The sequence below is a fragment of the Rhinolophus hipposideros genome, assembly GCF_964194185.1.
Source record: "Rhinolophus hipposideros genome assembly, chromosome: X".
Lineage (NCBI taxonomy): Eukaryota > Metazoa > Chordata > Mammalia > Chiroptera > Rhinolophidae > Rhinolophus > Rhinolophus hipposideros.
Window position 1 is genome coordinate 84,806,939 of NC_138046.1, and position 21,065 is coordinate 84,828,003.

The following is a 21,065-nucleotide window of genomic DNA, read 5'->3' on the forward strand; positions in this document are numbered from 1 at the left end:
ATTCTCCCTCCAAAAAAAAACCCCATACCCATTAGCAGTCACTCCTCTTTGTCCAACCCATGCCCCTACTCCTGGCAACCACTAGTCTACTTTTTGTCTCTATGGATTTGCCTATTCTGGAATTTTATATAAAGGGAATCATACAATATGTGGCCTTTTGTGTCCCTTTTAGCACAATGTTTTCAAGATTCATCCATGTTTTAGCATGCATCGGTACTTCATTCCCTTTTATGGCTGAATGATGTTCCACTGTGTGGATATACTACATTTTGTTTACCCATTCATCAATAGATAGAACATTTGATTGTTTTCACATTTTGGTTATTGTGAGTAATGCTGCTATGAACATTCAGGTACAAATTTTTGTGTGGACATATGCTTTCATTTCTGTTGGGTGTATACCTAGGAGTGGAATTCCTGGGTCATATAGTAACTCTATGTTTAACATTTTGAGGCACTCACAAACTGTTTTCCAAAGTGACTGCACCATTTTACATTCCCACCAGCAATGAATGAGGGTTCCAATTTCTTCACATGCTCACCAATATTTCTCCCTGTCTGTCCTTTTTATTTTAGTTATCATAGTGGGTGTAAAGTGGTATCTCAATGTGTGGTGTTTTTAAGAAACTGATGTTTATTTTTCAACTACCTTATTTCCATTTTCTGTGTAAAAGCCTGTGGAAGAACAGCTTAAGACCAACCAGCGGTTGTTCCTACCCTTTCAGAGACCTTGCGTTGAGTAGCAGTAAATTCGGGAGCTAAAGAACTCCGTTCATCCCGAAATTCCTCCTTGGTCACAGCCTTCTCAGCGGCGTCCTGCTCTTCGTTTTCAATCTCTTCATGATCTCTGTAGAAGTAGAGGTCAGGCATGACCTCCCACGGCTGCTCACGGGAGATGGTCCTGCACACGCACAGAACTTCCTGGGCCCACATCCACCACATCAGACCCACTGAGTCAGCTCCCTTATTGTTGCTTCCTTGACGGCAATGTCCATATGGAGCAGAGGAAGCTCTGTATTACACAGAGCAATGGTAGGCAGGTTAACGTAAGATGCCTCTGTGAAAGGCTGGTGGTCAGTCCTGGGATCGGTAACCACCAGAAGTCGCAGCTCCCAAAAGGCTGCCGGGATCTGGTTAGTGAAGGCTCCAGGAAGGAAGTAGCCAGCAGTAGGAGTGGCCCCAGTGACAGCAGCAAACTTCCGCACAGCTTGTTGGCCCGTATTCCTGGACAATGTGATATTGACATCAGCTGGGTTTTCAATGGCGACAAGGGCATGAGCCACCAGCAGAAGCTTCTCTGGGGTTCTCTTTGTGATGCAGACACCATCACTTTTCCTTTTGTAGATGTGCTGTTCCATTTGGAAGTCAAGGTTGACGCTGCAAGGAATTTAAAGACATCCTCCTCCTTCACCTGCAGGACAGCAAGGGCTCTGGACATTGTGACAGTTTTCCTTTCATTTATGACAGGAACCCAGAAAAACACCTTATGGGTAGCACAGAAAGCTCCTTGTGATTTTGATCTTCATTTCCCTGATGGCTAATGATGTTGAGCATTTTTTCACATGCTTACTCGTCATTTGTATATCTTTTTTGGAGAAATATCTATTCCAATCTTTCGTCCATTTAAAAAAATTGGGTTGTTTTTGTTGTTGTTGACCTGTAAGAGTTCTTTACATATTCTGGGTACAAAGCCCTTATCAGATGTGTCATTTGCACATATTTTCTCACATTTTGTGGGTTCTTTTCTGTGTCAAATGTTTTTACATGCTTTATTCCCAAGAACACACTTATGAGGCAAATGTCATTGATAGGAAATGGAAGTTCAGAGAGGAGAAGGTGGAATTTAAATCCATTTTTGTCTGACTGCAAAACTCATGCTTTCTCCTCTACCCCAAACTGCTCACAAAGATGAATGAAAACGTGTTTCTGGTTTTAAGGAGACAGTCTGGCAGAGGACATAAAACAAGAACACAAACGAATGCACTATAAAGCAGAGTTCCACTTGTCCCGCAAATGTCACAAGAAAAGCGTAGAGGAAGTGCAGTGGGAGGTCAAGAGGAGAAAAAAAAAGTGAGCACATCTGGCTGGGGAAACCAGGGGTGGCTTCAGTAAGACAGCATTTGAGTCTTGAAGGATGGGTACAGTTTCACTGGATGGAGATGATGGACCGAATGGAGGAGAGCATTTCCAATGGAGAGAAAATGAGAGTTGACAGCATGAACGGGGCTTTGATCCTACGACTGGCTGTGAAGGGGAGTCCCAGGGCTTTTGGGGATGAGAAATTCTGGGACTGCCTTGGTGGGAGGACCCAGGCACTGGCTAACCTGGGGGATCCTAGGGTTGGCTGGGCTAGGGGGTCTGGACACCGGCTTGGCTGGAGAGTTTAGGCGCTGGCTGGAGTGGAGGGTGCCTGTGATGTGTGTGTTCTGGGGGTGGGGTGTCCAGGAGCCGCCTGGGATGTGGGGAGCTGAGGACTGGCTGGGCTGGAAGGATACAGGGCTCGCTGGGATGGAGAGATGGTCCTGGGACTGGCTGGGAAGAGAGACCCAGCGACTGCCCGCATAAGGGCTGGATGGAGTGAGGTCTCCCGAGATAGTGGGTTCAGGGGTTGGATGGGATGGGGAATCTGACACTTGGGATTGGCAGACCCAAAGGGAAAAGGGAGTCCGTGGTCTGCCTGGACCTGGGGGCTGCCTGCGATGGAGGTTCCTGAGATGTCTTAGATGAGGCTCTAGGGCCTGATGAACCCGGGGGACACTGGAATGGAGGGCTTCGCCGGGCTGCGTTAAGCGATGTGTGTGGGACCAGTGGAAGGGAGCGATCTCCCGTAGCCTGTGGTGGGGCTGGCCTGGGTGCCTCGGGGCGGTCCGGCTTGGCGCGTGGGAGGAGGCGGCAGGTGGGGTGCACGGGGGCGGGCCGGGTGAGCGGGGTGGGGGCAGGGGCGGGGGGCGGGCCGGCGGCCGGGGCGGTCCCGCGCGGCCGCGCTGCGCAGTGACTCCGCAGCGGGCGGAGCGCCGTGGGCCGCGTCCTCCCGAGCCGTGGCTGTGGCGGTGGCGGCGGCGGCAGCAGCGGCAGTCTCAGCTCCTGCTCCCAGTGCCGCCGGCCCCAGAGCTGTCTCCCGGGCCCCCCCGGGCCCCCGGGCCCTCGAGCCCGGTGCGCGCCCTCGCGTCCCGCCGGCCCCCTCCCCCGGCTGGGTCCGGGGGAGGGTGGCGCCGTGAGCGAGCGGGGCCCGGGCTCTCCTGCCCCTTCCCCTGCCCCTGGGCCGCCAGGATGGAGGCGGGGTCGGGGCCCCCGGGCGGCCCGGGATCCGAGAGCCCCAACCGGGCGGTGGAGTACCTGCTGGAGCTGAACAACATTATTGAGAGCCAGCAGCAGCTGCTGGAGACCCAGCGACGGCGCATTGAGGAACTGGAGGGCCAGCTGGACCAGCTCACCCAGGAGAACCGCGATCTCAGGGAGGAGAGCCAGCTGCACCGCGGGGAGCTGCACCGGGACCCCCACGGCGCGCGGGACAGCCCAGGCCGTGAGAGCCAGTACCAGAACCTGCGCGAAACCCAGTTCCACCACCGCGAGCTGCGGGAGAGCCAGTTCCACCAGGCGACCCGGGACGTGGGCTACCCGAACCGGGACGGCGCCTACCAGAACCGGGAGGCGGTGTATCGGGACAAGGAGCGGGACGCCTCCTACCCGCTCCAGGACACTACCGGTTACCCAGCCCGCGAGCGCGACGTGGCCCAGTGCCACCTGCACCACGAGAACCCAGCCCTGGGTCGCGAGCGGGGCGGGCGGGAGGCCGGGCCAGCACACCCGGGCCGCGACAAGGAAGCCAGCTATTCAGCAGCGGTGGGCGTGGGGTCCCGGCCCCCGCGGGAGCGGGGCCAGCTGAGCCGTGGCGCATCCAGGAGCTCCAGTCCTGGGGCCGGCGGCGGCCACAGCACCAGTACCAGCACCAGCCCGGCCACAACCCTCCAGAGAAAGTAAGGAACGTGTGTTTGTACCACCCCCCACCCCCCACCCCCGCCCCTTCCCCTTTAGTTCCTTCTCCAACTTGTCTGGACAGTAAAGTAAGAAGCCGGTGCCTGATTCCATGCCTCCTCTCCTGTCCCAACCTGTCAAGAGAAGCCAGGTCCACCTCATGCAGCCCCAGACTGGGTTGGCCGGAGGAGAGCAGGCGTCTTCTCTTTCTGACCGTGGCCAGTGAGGGCCTAGAGCAGTCATCACCCCCTCCCCTTCTATACCCTGTAGCTGCATCCTTGCCAGAGGATAGCTTCCCATTTATTTATTTATTTCGGATGTGTTTATTGTCTGCGATGGTGTCAAATCAGAGCCCCAAGGAAAAGAAACCCCTCCTCCTTTTCTTTTTTCTTTTTTCTTTTTCTTTTTCTTTCTTTCTTTCTTTTTTTTTTTTTTTTTTGCCTCTTGGGGTCTCCTCTGCAGGTCCTGAGTGCAGGCCTCATCTTGTCTCCTCTGGCGGCCTCAGCTCCATCCTTTCCGGGAGGCAGGTGGGGACCAGAATGGCTGCTGGAGGCTGAGCCATCCATCTGAGGGGAACTGCAGCACATCCTGGCTGGGGGAGCAAAGATGGGGGAGCAAAGATGGAGGCCTGGCCCTTAGCTAGTTCATCAGAGACCACCCCCTCTCCACCCTCAAGAAAAATACCACCCAATGAAACAGTGTACCAGGAAGGGAAGTCTACAGAGGGTCCCTCTTGTTGGATCAATGCCAGTTTCTGTGCTGGGGGTCTGTCTGTCTGCCTATCTGGGACACCTTGGCACTATTTCTTGGGTTGGTGGGACATGGGCTGGGTCCACTTCTTCCGTGCAGATACCATAGTGAGCTGGTTGGGATAAAAGTCAGGCTGGGAGAGTCAAGGGCATGCAGGCTCACACGGCTGCCCTAAAGGCTCCCTGATTTCTCTTCTGCTGGATTAGAAAGCACTGAACTGGGAGTTAGGAAACCTGGGTTCCCCTTCCAGCTCTGCTGCAGATTGGCTTTGTGACCTTGACTGAGTCCCTTCCTCTCGCCAGCCATCAGTTCCCCTATATCTTTTTCAAAGGCAAGGTCTGCCTTGAATTCTCTTTAAGGGCCCCTCCAGCTTAAATTTGATGGTTCTGTGACTAATCCAGCCACACTACAGAGCAAGTCTGAAGTCCTCTAGCAAATGGACAGCCTTCCCCCTCCTCTCACTGCTCAGCTGGTCCTACCATGTGCCACAACCAGTGGCGTGTCTCTTGGAGGCTGGGCTGGGGGTGGGGAAGCCTTCTGCCTCAGGAAATCTGCCGGGAGACAGCTCTCTGCAACTCCCCCGTGGTGAGGCAGCAGGCTGGGGTGCTGGGTTGAGATGGCTGGGCCCCAGGAGCAGCAGCTGCAGCTCAAGGGCCGGGCCGGGCTCCACTGCAGTGCACCCTCTGCTGAGTTTTGGTGTGGACTGCCCCAGAGTAGTCTGGGGGCAAGGGAGATGGGCTCTCCTGCCCAGGCGGGGCTGCTGGGAGCCCACCCATTCCTGAAGGACTGATTGCGTGTGGCTTGGGGCCTCACACTGGAGGAAGGCTCTGGATCAACCAAGCATGGTCTTGGTCTCCTTTCAGGAGAGGGCCATGGTAGGGTGAGGGCAGAGGGAGACTGGATGGGCATTGTGGTCCTCAAGCCTGGCTGCAGACTTTTCTAGAGTCGTCAGGCCTGTGACAAAGGAGGCAGGCTCATTATGTGTGGCTCCAGGAAGCAGAACCGGGAGCAATGGGAAAATTTGGGATAAATCAGGAAGAACTTTCCAACCTGGCTGTCTGGTAATGCAGTGGACTGCCTCAAGAGGTGGGGTTGGGGGCTAGCTGGATGTGTCCAGCAGAGGCCCCATAGGGGTAGGGGAGAGCTGGAGAAAGCACAATTCCTGAATTGGGTATAAAGCCCAATGGAATGACTTGGGCCTTCCCCGATTCCAGGATTCCATGATGCTCAGGTTCTCCTTCCTGCAGACGTGGGTCTGCATGTCTTGGCTGGCTGGCAGCCTGTTTGCTCTTGAGCTCTGTGCTTCTGCCATCCATGCGGGCCTGCCTCTTGATCCTTCCCTCTTCTTGTGCACGCTCCAGGCTGTTTGTTGGATTTCCTGGCTTCACGTTTCCTACTGGATTAATGAGGGGTTTAAATAGTACTTTGAATTTCTCCTAACCACATATTAAATATTTGCACGTCCATCATTTCCTCTTTTGGGCCTCACAACAGGCCCTGTGCAGTGAGCATTAGCAACTCCATTTTAGAGATGAGGAAACTGAGACTCCAAGATAAAGGGACCTTGCTCAAGGTTATGCTGCTAGTTCCTAATGGAGCGAAGACTAGAACTCAAGTCCATCTGTCTCCAAGGACTGTCATTTTTCCACTAGAGCTTTCAATCCTACAGGAGCCTGTTGGCTTCAGGATGTGGCTGTGTCACCAACTGGGAGAGTCCAGGAGAACCTTAGGTAACTAGAGGATTTGGGCAGGAGGAGATGACTCTGGAATGAGTGGGGGAGTTGACGGGGAAGGAAGCAGGCCGTGTCTCTCTCCCTTCCACTCTCCCTCCCCACCAGGCATTAGGAGGGCCTATTGATGTAGTAGCCATTGCTGCCACCACAGGAGCTGCAAGCGAAACACCCCCCCCCCCCCCCGCCGGCCCGCCAGGCCTGTTCTGGGTTTGTAGAGTGAGAAGGCTGCTGCTGGAAGCCAGGGCAGGCAGGGTGGGAGTTTTTAGCAGCAGAGGCTGCAGCATGAGCAGAGGATAGGTACTGCTGGGAACAGGCTGGGAACTCCTGGTCCCCAGGCTCCCTCTGGTGGAGGAAGCGGGAAGAGAGGGGCCTGGGCCCAGCTGCTGCTTGTTGAGAGCCCCCTCTGCCTGGGGACTTATATAGAGTCCAACAATCCTGTGCATCTGTCACCACAATCCACATTTTACAGCCAAAGCAACTGAGAGCTCAGAGAAGTGAAGCAACACAGCAGAAGTCACACTACCTATAAGTCCTGTGAACTTTCCCTCTACTGCGGTTGATAGCAGCTGTCACGTCCACCCCCGCCCATGTCATCACCCCAGGATTTCCACATCCTCCCGCATTATCTCTCCTGGACAGGTTCCCAGATGCCGGCACGCCTTCTCCTGTGCCCTGGCTATGGCCTTCCTAGTGCAGCAAAGAGCTGGAGGAGGCACAACCTCCTTCTGGTGTCTCAGGAGGACTTTGCTTGTGTGTTTGTTTTTTTAGTAGCTACTGGTCACTCCCAATGATCAGGTCTTTTCCCCTGGAATTGTTGCCCCCTTCAGATGACTAGAGAATAGCCCTGCTTTCATTGTTGATCTTGACCTGGCCCCCCTTACAGGTCAGGCGGCTGGAGTGATTGACAGGTGCGCTCGGGGCCACTGCTGAGCGGCTCCCCCCTGGAGAGAGCTGCGTTCCCTGTGCTTTGTGCATGGGCCCAGCTCTGGCTCTGCTGTAGGCGGTGGTGGGCTGAAGCTGGTTTGGTGATAACTCTCCATTCTCTGCCCCCACCCCCTGCCCACCCCACAAGCTGGCTCACTCTGGGGAACAGCAACCAGAGGACCGGCTTGGTATTCTTGACAGCAGGGTAATGTCTGGTCTACCACACGACTCTCCCACGTGTGCTGGAGACGCTGAGGTCACTGGGAGGGAGGAAGGGAGCCTAGGGAGGGACCCTGGGGAAGTCTGTCTCATGTGGGGTCTTGAGTGCTTTTCCCAGGGGGGGGTCTCTCCTCAAGAGGAAAAACCATTTCTCTTCCGCCCCTGCCCACTGTGTTGGGAGCGTTGTGTTTGTGTGGGAGGAAATAATAATGTTGAGTTGGATGAGAATTAGGGGAGTCTTGCTTCTCTGTCTAGATCTGGGGCAAGAATGGGGTTTGTTGTCATCCACAAACGTTTCTTAGCTGTGTGCACACAGCAGGAGGGGCCACCAGCCTGAGCCAACACCATGGTCTCTGTGCTTGAGACCCTCCCTACCCCAGGCCAGAGACACAGAGTTCCAGGCTGGTCCCCCATCACGATGGTGCCCAGGACAAAATGCATAGCAAAGGTGGTGAGGAGCGGAGGTCCTCGGAGGAGGGAGCGGTCAGGGCAGGCCAGGCCACTGGTTGAGGACCCAGATGGAGGGGCTTTGAAGAGAGTGGGCATTTCCTGATATCCATTGGAGGGGGAGGTGGGCGGAAGACTGGACTTAGGCTTGCCCTCTTCTGCTCCTCCTTCTGTCCCCCCCTTGCCTGCTGTGGCCTCTGAATTTGCAGAGTGACGGCCTGGAGTATAGAGAGGGGGCCACGTATGTGCTGAGTGAGTCTCAGCCTTCTGCATGCCAGGTGCCACCCTATGTGGCTTTATGTAACAATAGCTGACATTTTTTTTTTGCATTTACTGTGTGCCAAGCACTATTTGTTCTAAGTGCTTTCCATGTATGAATTCATTCAATCTTCATCTGAATTCTCTGATGTAGATATTGTTATTAAATCCATTTCACAGATAAGGAACCCGAGGCCCAGAAATGTTGGACAACTTAACCCAAGGTCACTCAGTGAATAAGTGACAGAACTGAGGAGCTGGAAGGAGCCCAAGTGGTGGAGCTCCAGAGTCCTCCTGCAGTGTTCTTACCCATCAGGCAATACTGCCTCTTGTCTCATTTGTATAGTCCCTGCCAGGTGGGTGTTAGTATTATCCGCATTTTTCAGACAAGGTAACGAGGATCAGAGAGGGGTGGTTACCTACCTAAGGTCACACAACTGCAGGAAGCCTAGAACCATCTGGCTCCTGAGCCTATGGCACACCGTTGCCTCCTACAGACAGGTGTGGTGTAAAGCCATAAAGACACTCCAGGCATGGCTCGGGGCTTCCCCCAGCAGAGCTCCTGGGACCACTGCCGGAGTCAGGCTCCCTCACATGATTGCCTCCTGGATTTCTGCCATAGTCTCCTAATAGATGCCCCTCCTGCTCTTGCTTTGCCAAGCCTCTGACGCAGGGCAGCCAGGCCAGGCTTTCTGCGAGGCTCCAATGGTTTCATTCTCTCTTCGGCCTGCAGGAGAATATGCAAACTCCTCCATCTGCCACGCACAGCCCTTAGGGTCCGCCCCCAACTTCTCCTCTCTCTCTCTGTCTCTCTCTGTCTCTCTCTCTCTCTGTCTCTGTCTCTCTCTCTCATCTCATCTTTTTAAAGTCCCCTTGACACAGGCCATGCTCCAGCCAGACTGGCCTGTGTGGCCCACTGTGAGCCCACGCAGCCTTCTGAGAGCCTCTGCGTCTTGGCTCATGCTGCTCCCTTCTCCTGGGCTGCTTCATCCAGTTTCCAGGCTCAGCTCTGCTGTCACCTCTCCCATGTTTGTTCGCTGGTCTCTCCCGGTGCTTGGTCTATCCCTGACCCTTAAAATGAGAACTTGGCCCCTTTTTATACCTTGTTGGTTATTTGTTTACATCTTGTGTCCTCTCTGCTAAATTGAGAGCCCCTTCAGGTTGTGATTTAACTGAACTGTATTGAGTGCATATGGTGTCAGGCCTTATGCTAGGTGCTGTGGGCATGAGTGAAGGAGCTAGCAGCTTGGAAACACATAGCACAGCACATAGTAGCTGCTCAATAAATGTTGAGCAGACAAATGGATGTCAGATTAAGTCATGGTGCATGAATGGCCACAGGTGCCTACGTTTTTCTTCATTCCAGGCCTCCTGTAGTGAGAGGTGACTCAACTTCAGAATTCTCTTGCCTCCTGTGTGGCTTTTATCTCGTGCTCCCTGGAGCTGTTTGGCCTCTGCTGTCTGTGCTCCCCACACTCACCAGTCTCCCCTTTCGTAGAATGTCAGGGTAGCAGAGATAGATAAGACTTTGGAGACGTTGAGGCTGCCCTGCTCACAGTTACTTCTCCCTCCCGTGCTATGGCCATGTCATACCATGGTTTTGACCCTCAATGCAAGATAATTCCGTTCTGAAAGGAGCAAAGAGGCCTGCACAGGACCTTTGTGCAGTCCGTCCAGTCCAGTGGAAAGTTGTTTGTTTATCCATCACATCTGTATTAGGCTCAAGCCCTGGGGCAGGCCCAGTGTCTTGGAGTCAGAATAAGATGCATCCCCTCCGGTCCATTCCCTGCTGTATTTCCTGGCAGAATAATAAACACTGGTCACAGGGAGAATGATGGATAAGTGACTTATTTCTCCTTTTCAGGTAACTCATTCAGGGCAAGACCATTTGCCAGTCACTCTCACTGCTTCGTGGCATTGGTACTCTCTCCAGGCATCCGTGTTGAAAGCATTTACATGGGGAAGCCCGTTCTCAAGCAGTTAGGAGCTGAAGCTCTCTGGGACCTTCGCATTCGCTGGGGAAGGACTCTGTGACTCTAGGCAAGCCACTTAACTTTCAGGGCCTCGGTTTTCTCAAGTAGTGAACGGGGACAAGACGATGTTTTCTGATGTGTAAGATTCATGTTGCCCTCCACAAAATTGAATCAGAAAATGTCCTGGTTGCCTAGCGTACTCATCAAGCTTCCAATCAGGATGGAAAGCTGAGGGGCAAGGATGGAAAGTAATATGTGAGGCTGCCCTGCCCCCTAGAGGTGGAGCGTAGCAACCAAAACAACCCAGCAAGCCAAGGTCTTCTCATCACAGCCTTTTCAAAACAAAGATGACAAGCCAGAGCTGCGTGGCCCAGAAGGGTAATTCCTCTAGCATTTTGGAAAGAAATCTATTACAGTTGTCACCCGATAGGTACCGTTTCATTATTATGAAATGCATTTCTGGTTGCTATGTGACTTTTATGCCTTTTTAAAGGGGTAATGTGATTGCATATCTGGGCCTTTGATTTCCTCCTACTGGATTCCAGAATGCAGTATGCTGACTAAAACCAGTATTTTTCTCTATATAACCACTTTAGAATTATTGTGATTATATCTGTATTAAAAAGTACCTCATTTCTTTCCCCCCCCCAATTTTCCCCGTAAAACTGTACACATCTGATATGCTAGCCAATTCATAAATAACCCATCTAATGGTGATTGTTGTGAGAATTAAATAAGATGACTCATATGAAGTGTTCAGCACATAGTGTGTGTTTACTCAGTTATAGGCATTTTTATTATTAATAATAACTTTGTAAAAACTATGTGCTGTGGAAGGGCAGGAGTTAGAAGCCATGTGGGAGCTTACCACATTTCTGAGAGGTTAGTCCAGTGAATACTGTGTGCCTAGTAGGGGGCATGGCTTGTGCTATTGTAGGAAGGAAGTTCGTGATTAATATTATACAGTTCCTGGCTTCAGGGTGCTCACAGTTAGGTGGAGAACATGGAAACAGATGATGGCAATGCGATGTCCTGTGCACTATGCCAGAGGGGAGCTAGGGAGCCATGGGTACCCAAAGGAGGGACATTTACCCTGACTGTCAGGGAGGGATTCCTGGAGGAGGTGGTGCCTGAACTGGGCTTGGAGGATGCGTAGGAGTTAGCTAGGTGAAGAAGGATGGCATGCGGGTGGGAATGGGGGGTAAAAAGGAGATTAAGGCAGAGGGGACAGCATAAGCAAAAGTACAGAGGCATGGAAGCAGCAGGGTATGGGGAAAGGAGGAGCCCTTTTATCAGCTCAGTACAAACTAGAGCACACACAGGGAGTCATGGAGTGTCTGGAGAAGAGTCTGAAGAGTTGGCCAGCCCAGATCATAAGGACACTTGCATAGCAAGATAAGGAGATTTATCCCTTTGGAAATTGGGAGCCAATATAGGGTTTTAAGTGAGGGGAGAGGTATGAATGGTAGAGTATGGGGTGACCTGTTAAGAGCTATGTTTTGGAAAGATCCCCTGGAGGGCAGTTTGGAAGATAGATTGGAGGGCATCCAATGAGGAGGCTGGTGTGATAGTCTAGGTAAGAGATGATAAGGCCTGAGCATAAGCAGTGGGAATAGAGATAATCTGTTAGGGAGAAGGCAGTGATAACACAATGACAAGTGCTGTGACAGAGGGGAGTGCAGCCTACCGCGGGAGCTCAGATGAGCGGCTGCCATCTAGGACCAGTAAGGTTTTTAATAATACCAGCGTAAAAGTCAAGAAACTTTGAGCTGGAAGGAACTTTAAGAATCATCCAACTCAGGCTACTCATTTTATAGATGAGAAGACTGAGGCCAAGAGAGAGAAGACTTTTATAAGGCCACTCTACATGTGAGCAGAGGGGCTGATTAGAAGAGCCACTCTCGTATTAATTCCGTATTCAAAGCATCCTTAGTTAAATGTGCTATATCGTGCTTTGAAACCCTGTGAAGGTTGCGGGGATCATTATCTTTGTGTCGTACAGATGAGAAAACCGGGGCTCAAGGAGGCTGGGTGACTTGTCAGGAAGGCAGCGATGAAGAGGAGGCATCACCTCAATAAAGGGTCTCTTGCTTCAGTGGCAGACAAACCCTCTGCCCTGGTTCAGGCCCTCAGAAATCAGGTCTGCTAGATTCATAGCTGGGGTCTACGGTCTCCTGTCCTCCACCCAGGCCGAGCCTCCTTTCTGCCTTAGACGTCCTCATTTAATGCAACTGACGCAGATCAGAGGTATTTTCTGGCCTGGTGGCCAGCACTGTCATCCTGCTTTTTCTGTTTTCATGGAAGAGGGCTGGCCTGTGTCTGTCATCGCCGTGTCCCTATTGCCTTGGGAAGGGTATCTCTGGCTTGGGTGCCTTTGTTTTGAGTCTCCATGGTATGATACAGAAAGAATGAGCTTTGGAGACAGGCAGACCTAAGTTTGAATCTAGGCTCTGGATGACCTCAGCTAGGTCATTTTACCTTCTCTGAGCCTTGTTTCCTCATCTGTAAAATGGGATAACAATGCCCGATTCTCAGGATTAACCACAATCATTTGAATGGTACTCCATGGTACTTGCGGGTACTCAATAAAGAGTTATTCTGGGGGGATAAAACCAATGAAATAATCCATGATCGTGCCAAAACATATGCTCTTATACCTCATTTCACAATCATATTACCAGAGAGTCTTCAGTTTTCATGGCAGTAACTCATTCAAATATTGAAATAGCATATCATTAAAATAAGACAAAGTTGAAAAAAGCAAAGCAGAGCAAAACAAAGAAAAGCAGTCATTTCCTTCTCCTTCATGAAATCTCCCATGGACAATGACTTGAACAATTCAGTGCTTGGCAAAGAGTTGCTTCCGCTGAAAACTGGTATGTTTCCTCCTTCCTAGGATGAGGCTGTTACAGCTCCTTGGATCTTGCTTTCTGCCTCAGCTACCAGTTCATTTGAAGTACAGCTCTCGCATCGTTGTTGTCTTTTTTTCTTCTGAGTTCTTGTTTTCTAGTTCAGTTCTTAATCTTTCCTTATCTGTGTTATTGGAGCAAGCCACCTCAAATCCTTGGTGACTCAGGCGGGTATAAATAACTAATGGGTGTAAATAGTTGAATGAGTAGAAGCCTGGAGAGGCTGGACTGGTGGTGGTGGGCTTTGAAGAGGAACGAAGGGTGGCGCAGGCTGAGGTAACGGAGATGGCTGCATCCGCATGGGTGACTGTGGTCCTTTGAAGAGTTGAGGGCTGAGGGAGGAGTAGGTCCTTCACTTGCCTGTCTTGCTCCTGCTCTAAAAAGAAGCATGCATCGGAGAACAGCACCTACATCACCTCCCCCTAGAATCACCCTTTTGTGTGTAACGTGTGGGAGACTGAGGCCCAAAGAAAGAGGACGGACTTGTTTTTAAAATTAAATCAAAGCAGTACATTTACACAATTTGAAAAAGGCAAATAATACACAAGGACGTAAATAGTATAATAAAAAGCCAACATCTCTCTGTCCCCGGCTTCCCAGCCCCAAGAAGGACCACTTTTACCATTTAGGTTTTCTGGTGATAACTTCCTATCTCTAAACAACATGCTCTAATGGTTATTTCGTTACTTATCAACTTTAAACATTATCTATTGACTTCCTCTTACTATGACAAATAAGAATTTAGCTTATTTATAATACATGATTCTTTGTCTCCCTCTCCAAAATATGGATAATTATATTACCATTTTGGTTCCTCTAGTTGTTACCTTGGTAACTTTATTAAGTGCTGTTTTACACTGTGATTTCTTATTTCATCAGCTTTTCACAGTATCTCTTGACCACTCAGTTTGTAAGACATAGTTTCTAGTGCCCCATCCTTCTCTCCATCTCCCCTCTACCCTCCCACTTCCCACTTTTCTGTGTTTGGTACTTTTGCATCCAGCAATGCTGGTGACATTTACATCCTGTTCTGTAACAATAATTAGGTCTTCAGCGTTTTATCTAGACAAATTGATTTTAAAAGTTGACGACCAGTACATTGTGTTTATGTGATGATGACTATGTCAATATTATTCATTGCAGGACCAAATAATGTACTATAATTGCACCTCACTTCCCACAGGTCCACAGTCACTGCCTCTGTACTTCCAGGAAAATGTTCCTAGCATCAAAATCAAATGAATTTTCCTTTCTTTATGCTCTGTGAATTGCTCAAAATCGCACCACTTTTTATTTTGTTTCATATTTCGACCAGGGCTTTCTTTCTGCCTCCCTCCCTTCCTCCCTTCTTTCCCTTTTATGTATTTGCATGCTTGATTACTGTTGTGTGTAGTTCCTTGAAACCATGTGACAATCATAACACATCTTCTGGGGACATTTTACTTCGAGACTTTTAGGAGAGAAACTTTTTGAAACTTCATACTGAAATATAATATGCAGACAGAAAAGTGCTCATATCACAAATGAATAGCTTGGTCAATTTTTACGAGCCAAACACACCTTATGTAACCAGCATTTAGCTCAAGGTCTATTTGTCATTCACCCCACCTGGTACCCAGTGAGCCCTTGCCATTTGATGCACTTTGTCTTTTCTTACATAATTTTTTTGATAGTTTCCTCCCCTTCGTTTTCTCTTTCTGGAATGTCTGTTAGTTGGATGTTGAACGTCCTGGATTGATCCTCTAGGCCGCTTACCTTTTCTCTTGTATGTTCCATTTTAGAATTTATGAATAAGTTAATAGAAGGTGTGACTGAGACGTCTGTCTATCCAGGCTGGCTTGTTCACTCACTGGCTTTATTTTAAGTGAACCGCCAAGGAGCTGGCTATTATAATGGGTGCCTTCCAAATACCAGAATTCATTTTGGGGTCATCAACACGTCACTAGGTGTCTTAATTCATCCCAAGTAATTTAATTTCTTTAGCCAAAAGCCCTCTGATATTTTGCCTCGGGGTGAATACCAGGTAACTTGTGTTCTGGATCTGGGGGTTGGGAGGAAAGGGGAAGATTTCACATATTTACCTTCAGTTTACCCCCCTGTTTTCAGCCCCTGGTCACTCCTACCCTCTCTCATACCTACCATCTCCAAGTCTGGAATCTCTCTGGTCCTCTGGTGGCCTGACTGGCTCCTTCCCCACAACCTCCTGAGTGGTGTCCCTGGCTCTCCTTCCGCTGTGAACACTCTTCTCTTTGTTTTTCTGCTTCCAGAAATTTGTCGAAATTTCTCACCCATTGCTATCACCCTCTCGCATCCTCTTCAATGTTACGAGTTCATACCTTATTTTATTCCTTCACTTTCATGTTAGTGGGGTCCTGGGAGAGAGGGGAGATGTAAACATTAATGCTCTTGAAGTCCAAACTGAGGCTAAATCTACTTTTGTTTCCTCAATCTAGATTGAGAATGGAAATTATTAGTAAACCCCCCAAATACCCAACCCTGGATAGGCTCATTGGCATGTCTTGCCTCTGGCTCCAGCCCTGTCATGAACATTCCTGCAGCAGACTCTAGAGCACCCCTTTTCTTCAACCTCTGTCATCTAGACCATGCAGTCAAGAGAACCCTCAGCTGAAGAACTGGAGACCTGTATTCTGACCCCTGCCCTGCCACTGTCTCCCTCTGTAGCTCTGGGCCAGCCCTCTGCCTCTCAGGGTGAGCTTGCCGTGATTCAAGAGGGTCTGGGTCTGCTGTGAGCTGTGCTTCAATAGGATTTGGGTGGGTGCTTGGAGAGCAGCCCAGCCTCCTTTGCCTAGGCAGTGAGGAGCAAGTGGGCCAGAGATGGCCCCCAAGCTCACAGGAGGGGGCTTTGAGGCTGAGCTGAGGCTTCTGCAACAGCAGGCTGCTTTAGCTGCTCCCCCTTCCACCCACTCTCTTTCCCATCATGGCTGAACCTCCATCCCTCTGCCTCCAGCAGAGGGAAGCAAGAAGGGAGGGCGGGAGAGCCAGTTCCATTTCCCTTTCTTTCTCTTCCCTTCCCTTCCCTTCCCTTCCCTTCCCTGCCTTCCTCTCCTCTCCTCTCCTCTCCTCTCCTCTCCTCTCCTCTCCTCTCCTCTCCTCTCCTCTCCTCTCTCTTTACCATAGTACTGAGCTGATCTGGGCTGCAATACCCGTGCCTAACCTCACCTTCCTTTTCTGGTGCTCCCCACTTCCATCCTTGAATGATTATCTCTTCCAGAAGCACTCCCTGAATGCTCATGGTATAGGGGGGCCTTGGGCTGTGCTGTGTGGAGGGGAGACCAGAGCTTGGGAGGGAGAGAGGCCAAATTTACAGGCTGGTATGGGAGATGAAGTGCCACTTAGCTCTGGCCTGACAGAAGGAAGCCGCAGCTGTAGCACTTCAAAGCATTGGTTTTGGAGTCAGACCAACCCAGACTTGAATTTCAGCTGCACTGCTTATTAAATGTGTGACTCTAGGTAAATCACATTGCTACTCTGAGCCTCAGTTTTCACATCTATACAATGAGATGAATAATAACTACCTTGTACAGCTGTTATGAAGATAATACAAGTCTCGGATCATTGTAGGTGTTTAATAAATAGTCACTTTATTCTTTTTGGATTATTAGAAGGCAGAATATGCTAAGGACCAAATAAATCCTGCTTTACTGATTGAAAGGAGAGGGGGGTTAGAGAAGATAGCATTAGACCCGATCACTCCTTGGGCTGAGCCCCCTCAGGGGCTCCCCAGCAATTATAGGATGAAGTTCACACTCTTGCCTGGTGTTTAAGGCTCTCTTTGTTGTAGTCTCTGACTGTGTCTTTCTTCTCTTGAAAATAAAAATGTAAAGTGATATTTGCTTCTTCATTTCCTGAACAAGAAATTTAAAAAGTGAGAGACAAATATTGCCTTTGAAGTATGCAGCAGTCGTCCTCATCACCATCCTTACCATCCCAGAACTTGTCTAAAACCACCACGGAAAAAATTTTAAAAAATAAAAAATAAAACCACCATGGCCTCCATTTTGCATCCCCACCACCATCTTGGCCTTGATGTTGTGTGGATCCTTTGCTGAAAGTGTTTACATTATCCGACGAGGTTTTGATTTGTCCTGTGGTTCATCTAGTTCTTCTCTTTTAATAACCTTTAAAAGGTTTCCTTGCATGTTACCATTACCTCATCCACTTGACTTCTATACCTGCTTATTTGTCATTTCTAGGTCTGATTCTCGGCTCAAATGGGCCCCTTCGAAAGGGGTCTTCCTCTCCACCTGAATCATCTTTCCAAAGGCTTTTACTTTCATCTTTCACATGGTCACGATTTAGATGGCACTTGAACTTAGCAGGCATCTTTGCCTCTCTCCTAGTGCTTGGCCATCACGAGTAGGTCTTCCCACCATTTGTGGTCTAGGAAAGCTCTTGTGTGTGCCTTTGGGTCACACCACAGCCCCACTCATCTTTTTGACCACTTTATTCCCTTCCTGACATTGCACTCAAGTTGTACTGAATTGTTCAGGGTTCTCTCAGCGTAGTGGGCTTATTTATGTTTCTATGCCTGTGTTCCAGCGGTTCTCCTGGCCAAGAATGTCTTGTTACCCCTGTGTATGTGACAGATATCTACTTGACTGTTGAAGAACATCTTAACACTCCCACTGTTCCAGGCACTTGGAAACGGTGAACAAAACAGACAAAACCTCTGCCCTGCAGAGCAGACATTTCCAGTGTGTAAATGGGGGAAGCAGGGACAGAAAAGAAACAAACAAGAAGATACAGAATATGTCAAACAGTGGTAAGTGCTATGGAGAAAAATAAGACTGGGCAGGGAGATGAGGAATGCAGAGGCCCAGTCAACTCCACCATAGCCAGTGTTCACATGACCATTATTAAGCAGCCTTTTCTCATTGAAGCATTTTCCAATGTTATTACATATTCACTAAAACCATAATCCTTCCAATAACTTTATCAGGTTAGTGGTATTATTATGTCCATGATGTTGATGAGCAACCTATGCCTTAGAGATGTAAATCGCGTAGTTAGGAGGGGCAGAGCTGGGATTGAAACCAAGGCCTGTCTGACCGAAAGCCTGTGCTCAGGACCACTAAGCCATTGTGCCCTCAGCAAGCCTCACGACAAGTCTCTGAAGTTGGAATTATCAAACCTATTTTATATGTGGGGAAATAGGTTCAGAGAGAGGAATGGACTCATCCATGGTTGCATAGTAAATAAATGGATTTGCACCCAGATCTGTCCAACACCCAAGGCTAGGCCCTTCTACAAACCCTGAGGATTAGGAGGGACCAATGGACTTGACTGCCTCTGTATTTGTGGGGTCCAGGCAAGGTACCAGTTGAGGCTCTTGGCTCTCCTCCCTTCTCTTCCCACCTGTAGTTCATATGGAACCTTAAGATATGTATGGACAGCCCAGCCCACATTCAAGCCCCGTCTATTTCCCCACCCCCTTGGCCACCCGTTGGACCTAGCAGATGGAATGAGATAACAAGACTGCACAATTCCTGCAAGGAAGATCAAGAACTATGGGCAGAGAATTCTGGGGTTTGGGGTATCTGGAGTGCAGTCTGGAAGAGAGGGGGCCAGAGATCCTGATGGACATATTCCCTTGGCCCCACAGACCTCATAGAGATGGGTCTGTAAAGTGTGGGGCCCAGTGTAGGGGCCTCTGTTTCCTCATACGGCCTATGACACTGTGATTTGTCATGGGCCGGGCTCCATGAGCCTTCTACTTTGGTTTCCAGAGCTAGGTACTGCTCTGCAGTGAGGGAGGCAGTGTTCCATGGGCCTGGGCCTTCGGGATCTCTGGCCCTCTGGTCAGTCACTTGCCTTCCTAGCAAGTGCCACTGGGTGTGCACACAGGCCCTTAGGTTACCTTCACGGTGTTGGGTTCAGAGCACTCTCGGGATACTTACTGTCCTTTCTTAGGAGCTTTAAAAAAAATTATACATTTAGTGTATTCTTCCATTAGAAAATATAGAAAAATGTGGAAAAAGTGGAGGAGAAACACATTACCCATCATTGCCACTCGGAACATTGGTGTATTGCCCTCGTTCTCTACATTGTTTTCATATAGTTGAAATGATACAGCACGTATGATTTTTTCTTGCTTTTTTGTTTGAGCATTTCCTCATGTCACTGCATATTTTTCATAAGCATCATTTTTAATGGCAAGGATATACATAATGTACCTCATCATTCATAAATGTAGGCTGTAGAAGCTGGGCCCATTTTTCACTGATTTAAATCATGCTGCAGTGGGCATCCGTGGACATACAGCTTTAGGGAACTGGCCTTGTGCAGGAACAATTCCATTGAGCTTATTTCCCTTTCTAGATGGTCCCTCTGGCTGGTCTGAGCCATTCTTGTAGTCATTCATTCATTCATTCCATTAGCACGTATTTGCTCGGTACGGCTGTGGACCAGACCCTGAACTGAGGGCATGGATGTGACTAAGACACAGCCCCCACTGCCATGATGGCCCAGTCTTCAGGGAGAGTCAGGCATGGAGACGGACACTGTCAGCACAGTTTGATCAGGGCAGTGATAGAGTCAAGAAAAGGACCGGTGGGAGAACAGAGGAAGGGATCCTCATCCAGCCTGAGGACATTGAGACAAGCTTCCTGAAGCTTGCCTACGTGAGTCACGGAGGATGAATAGGAGTTGGCTGGAATAAGAAAGGGAGCTTGCTGGTAAACACAACAAATCGAATAAATTTATTTATCTCTGTTGCTTCCCCCAAATCACACTGAAATATGAGTAAATGAATAAAAAAGGGAAAACACTTAAGGTCACAGATGCTGATCAGAAGTAAATTATTCCATCCAGAGAGCCCCATAAACACGCAGAATTCAGAGGCGCTATGAAGGCAGAAGGCCGGGTGAGGTGTGGAACTGCAAATAGGGATAATATTGAAAGTCTGTTAACAGACCCTCTTGGCCCCTCTCCAACCGCATCTAGTCAGGGACTCCCCCTGCCTTGCCCCCACCAGACCCATCTCTGTAGATTCTTTGTAGAAATCAAAGTTAAGAGGCTCTGGACTTGGGTACACCAGGCACAATGGAGGATGGGGTGAAACGGAGCTACAAGCAAAGGGATCTGCATCCTAAAACAGTGGGACCCGCAACTTCCTTCCACTCCCCTACTTCTAAGACAGGATCACGTGAGAGAGCAAAGGATTATTCTCTGGGGAAATTGAAAGGCTCCAGAAAAAGGCCTCCAAAAGATGACATTTGGGAGTCTTCCAACACAAGAACAGGCTTGCAGCTCAGTAACTCAGTGGTGAAGCCCACCACCTGGCAAGCGCCACCTACACACACAGCTTCCCGTCAGCTTTTTAGAGTCATGGGGAACTGATCACCAAGGCTCACCAGCCAAGGACCCTTAAAATAGGTATATTTCATTTATGTAAATTAAACCTCAGTACAACTGACATTAAGAAAAACCCCCAAGCCTTAGGTAGCCAGAGATGATCAGTTAGTACAAGGCTATTTGAGGAAGACCATCAACCTGCAAGAATGACCAAAAAAGCAAGCAAGCAAACAAACGTAGGAAACGAACTTGGAAGGAACAGGGGTAATTAACGGAGGAGAAGACACCTGGGAGATTCAAGACAGTGAGAGCCAAACTAAAGATTTCAGCAGGAGGGTTAGAAAATAAAAGGTGAGGAAATGTTCCAGGAAGCAGTATAACGAGACAAAGAGATGGACAACAGAAGGTGAGAAAATTGGAGGATCGGTTGAGGAACTCTAACATCCAACAGTAGAAGTCCCAGAAGCAGAGAACGGAGGAAACAGCAGGAAGGAAATGATCCAAGAGGTAATACAAGGACATGTCCCAGAACCAAAGGAATGAAAATCCCATTGAGTAACCAG

General features: G+C 49.5%; 1 protein-coding gene and 1 pseudogene across 6 annotated transcripts in view; one reads left to right on the forward strand and one right to left on the reverse strand.

Moving 5' to 3' along the window:
* Positions 1–690: 690 nt before the first annotated feature.
* On the reverse strand, positions 691–1,438 carry LOC308495079 (small ribosomal subunit protein uS2B-like; annotated as a pseudogene). Its single transcript has one exon. The product of its transcript is annotated as a small ribosomal subunit protein uS2B-like (transcript).
* Positions 1,439–3,074: 1,636 nt separating this feature from the next.
* IQSEC2 (IQ motif and Sec7 domain ArfGEF 2) overlaps positions 3,075–21,065 on the forward strand; it is an 83,592-nt gene continuing 65,601 nt past the window's right edge. For 2 of the 5 annotated variants that reach the window (XM_081043378.1, XM_081043373.1), the window contains exon 1: positions 3,094–3,977. In XM_081043378.1, coding sequence (XP_080899504.1) covers positions 3,271–3,977 — 707 coding nt within the window. In that variant the 5' untranslated portion in view covers positions 3,094–3,270. Of the gene's footprint in view, positions 3,978–21,065 lie in introns of all 5 variants that reach the window. The other 3 variants (XM_081043375.1, XM_081043376.1, XM_081043374.1) reach the window with 3 other exon arrangements.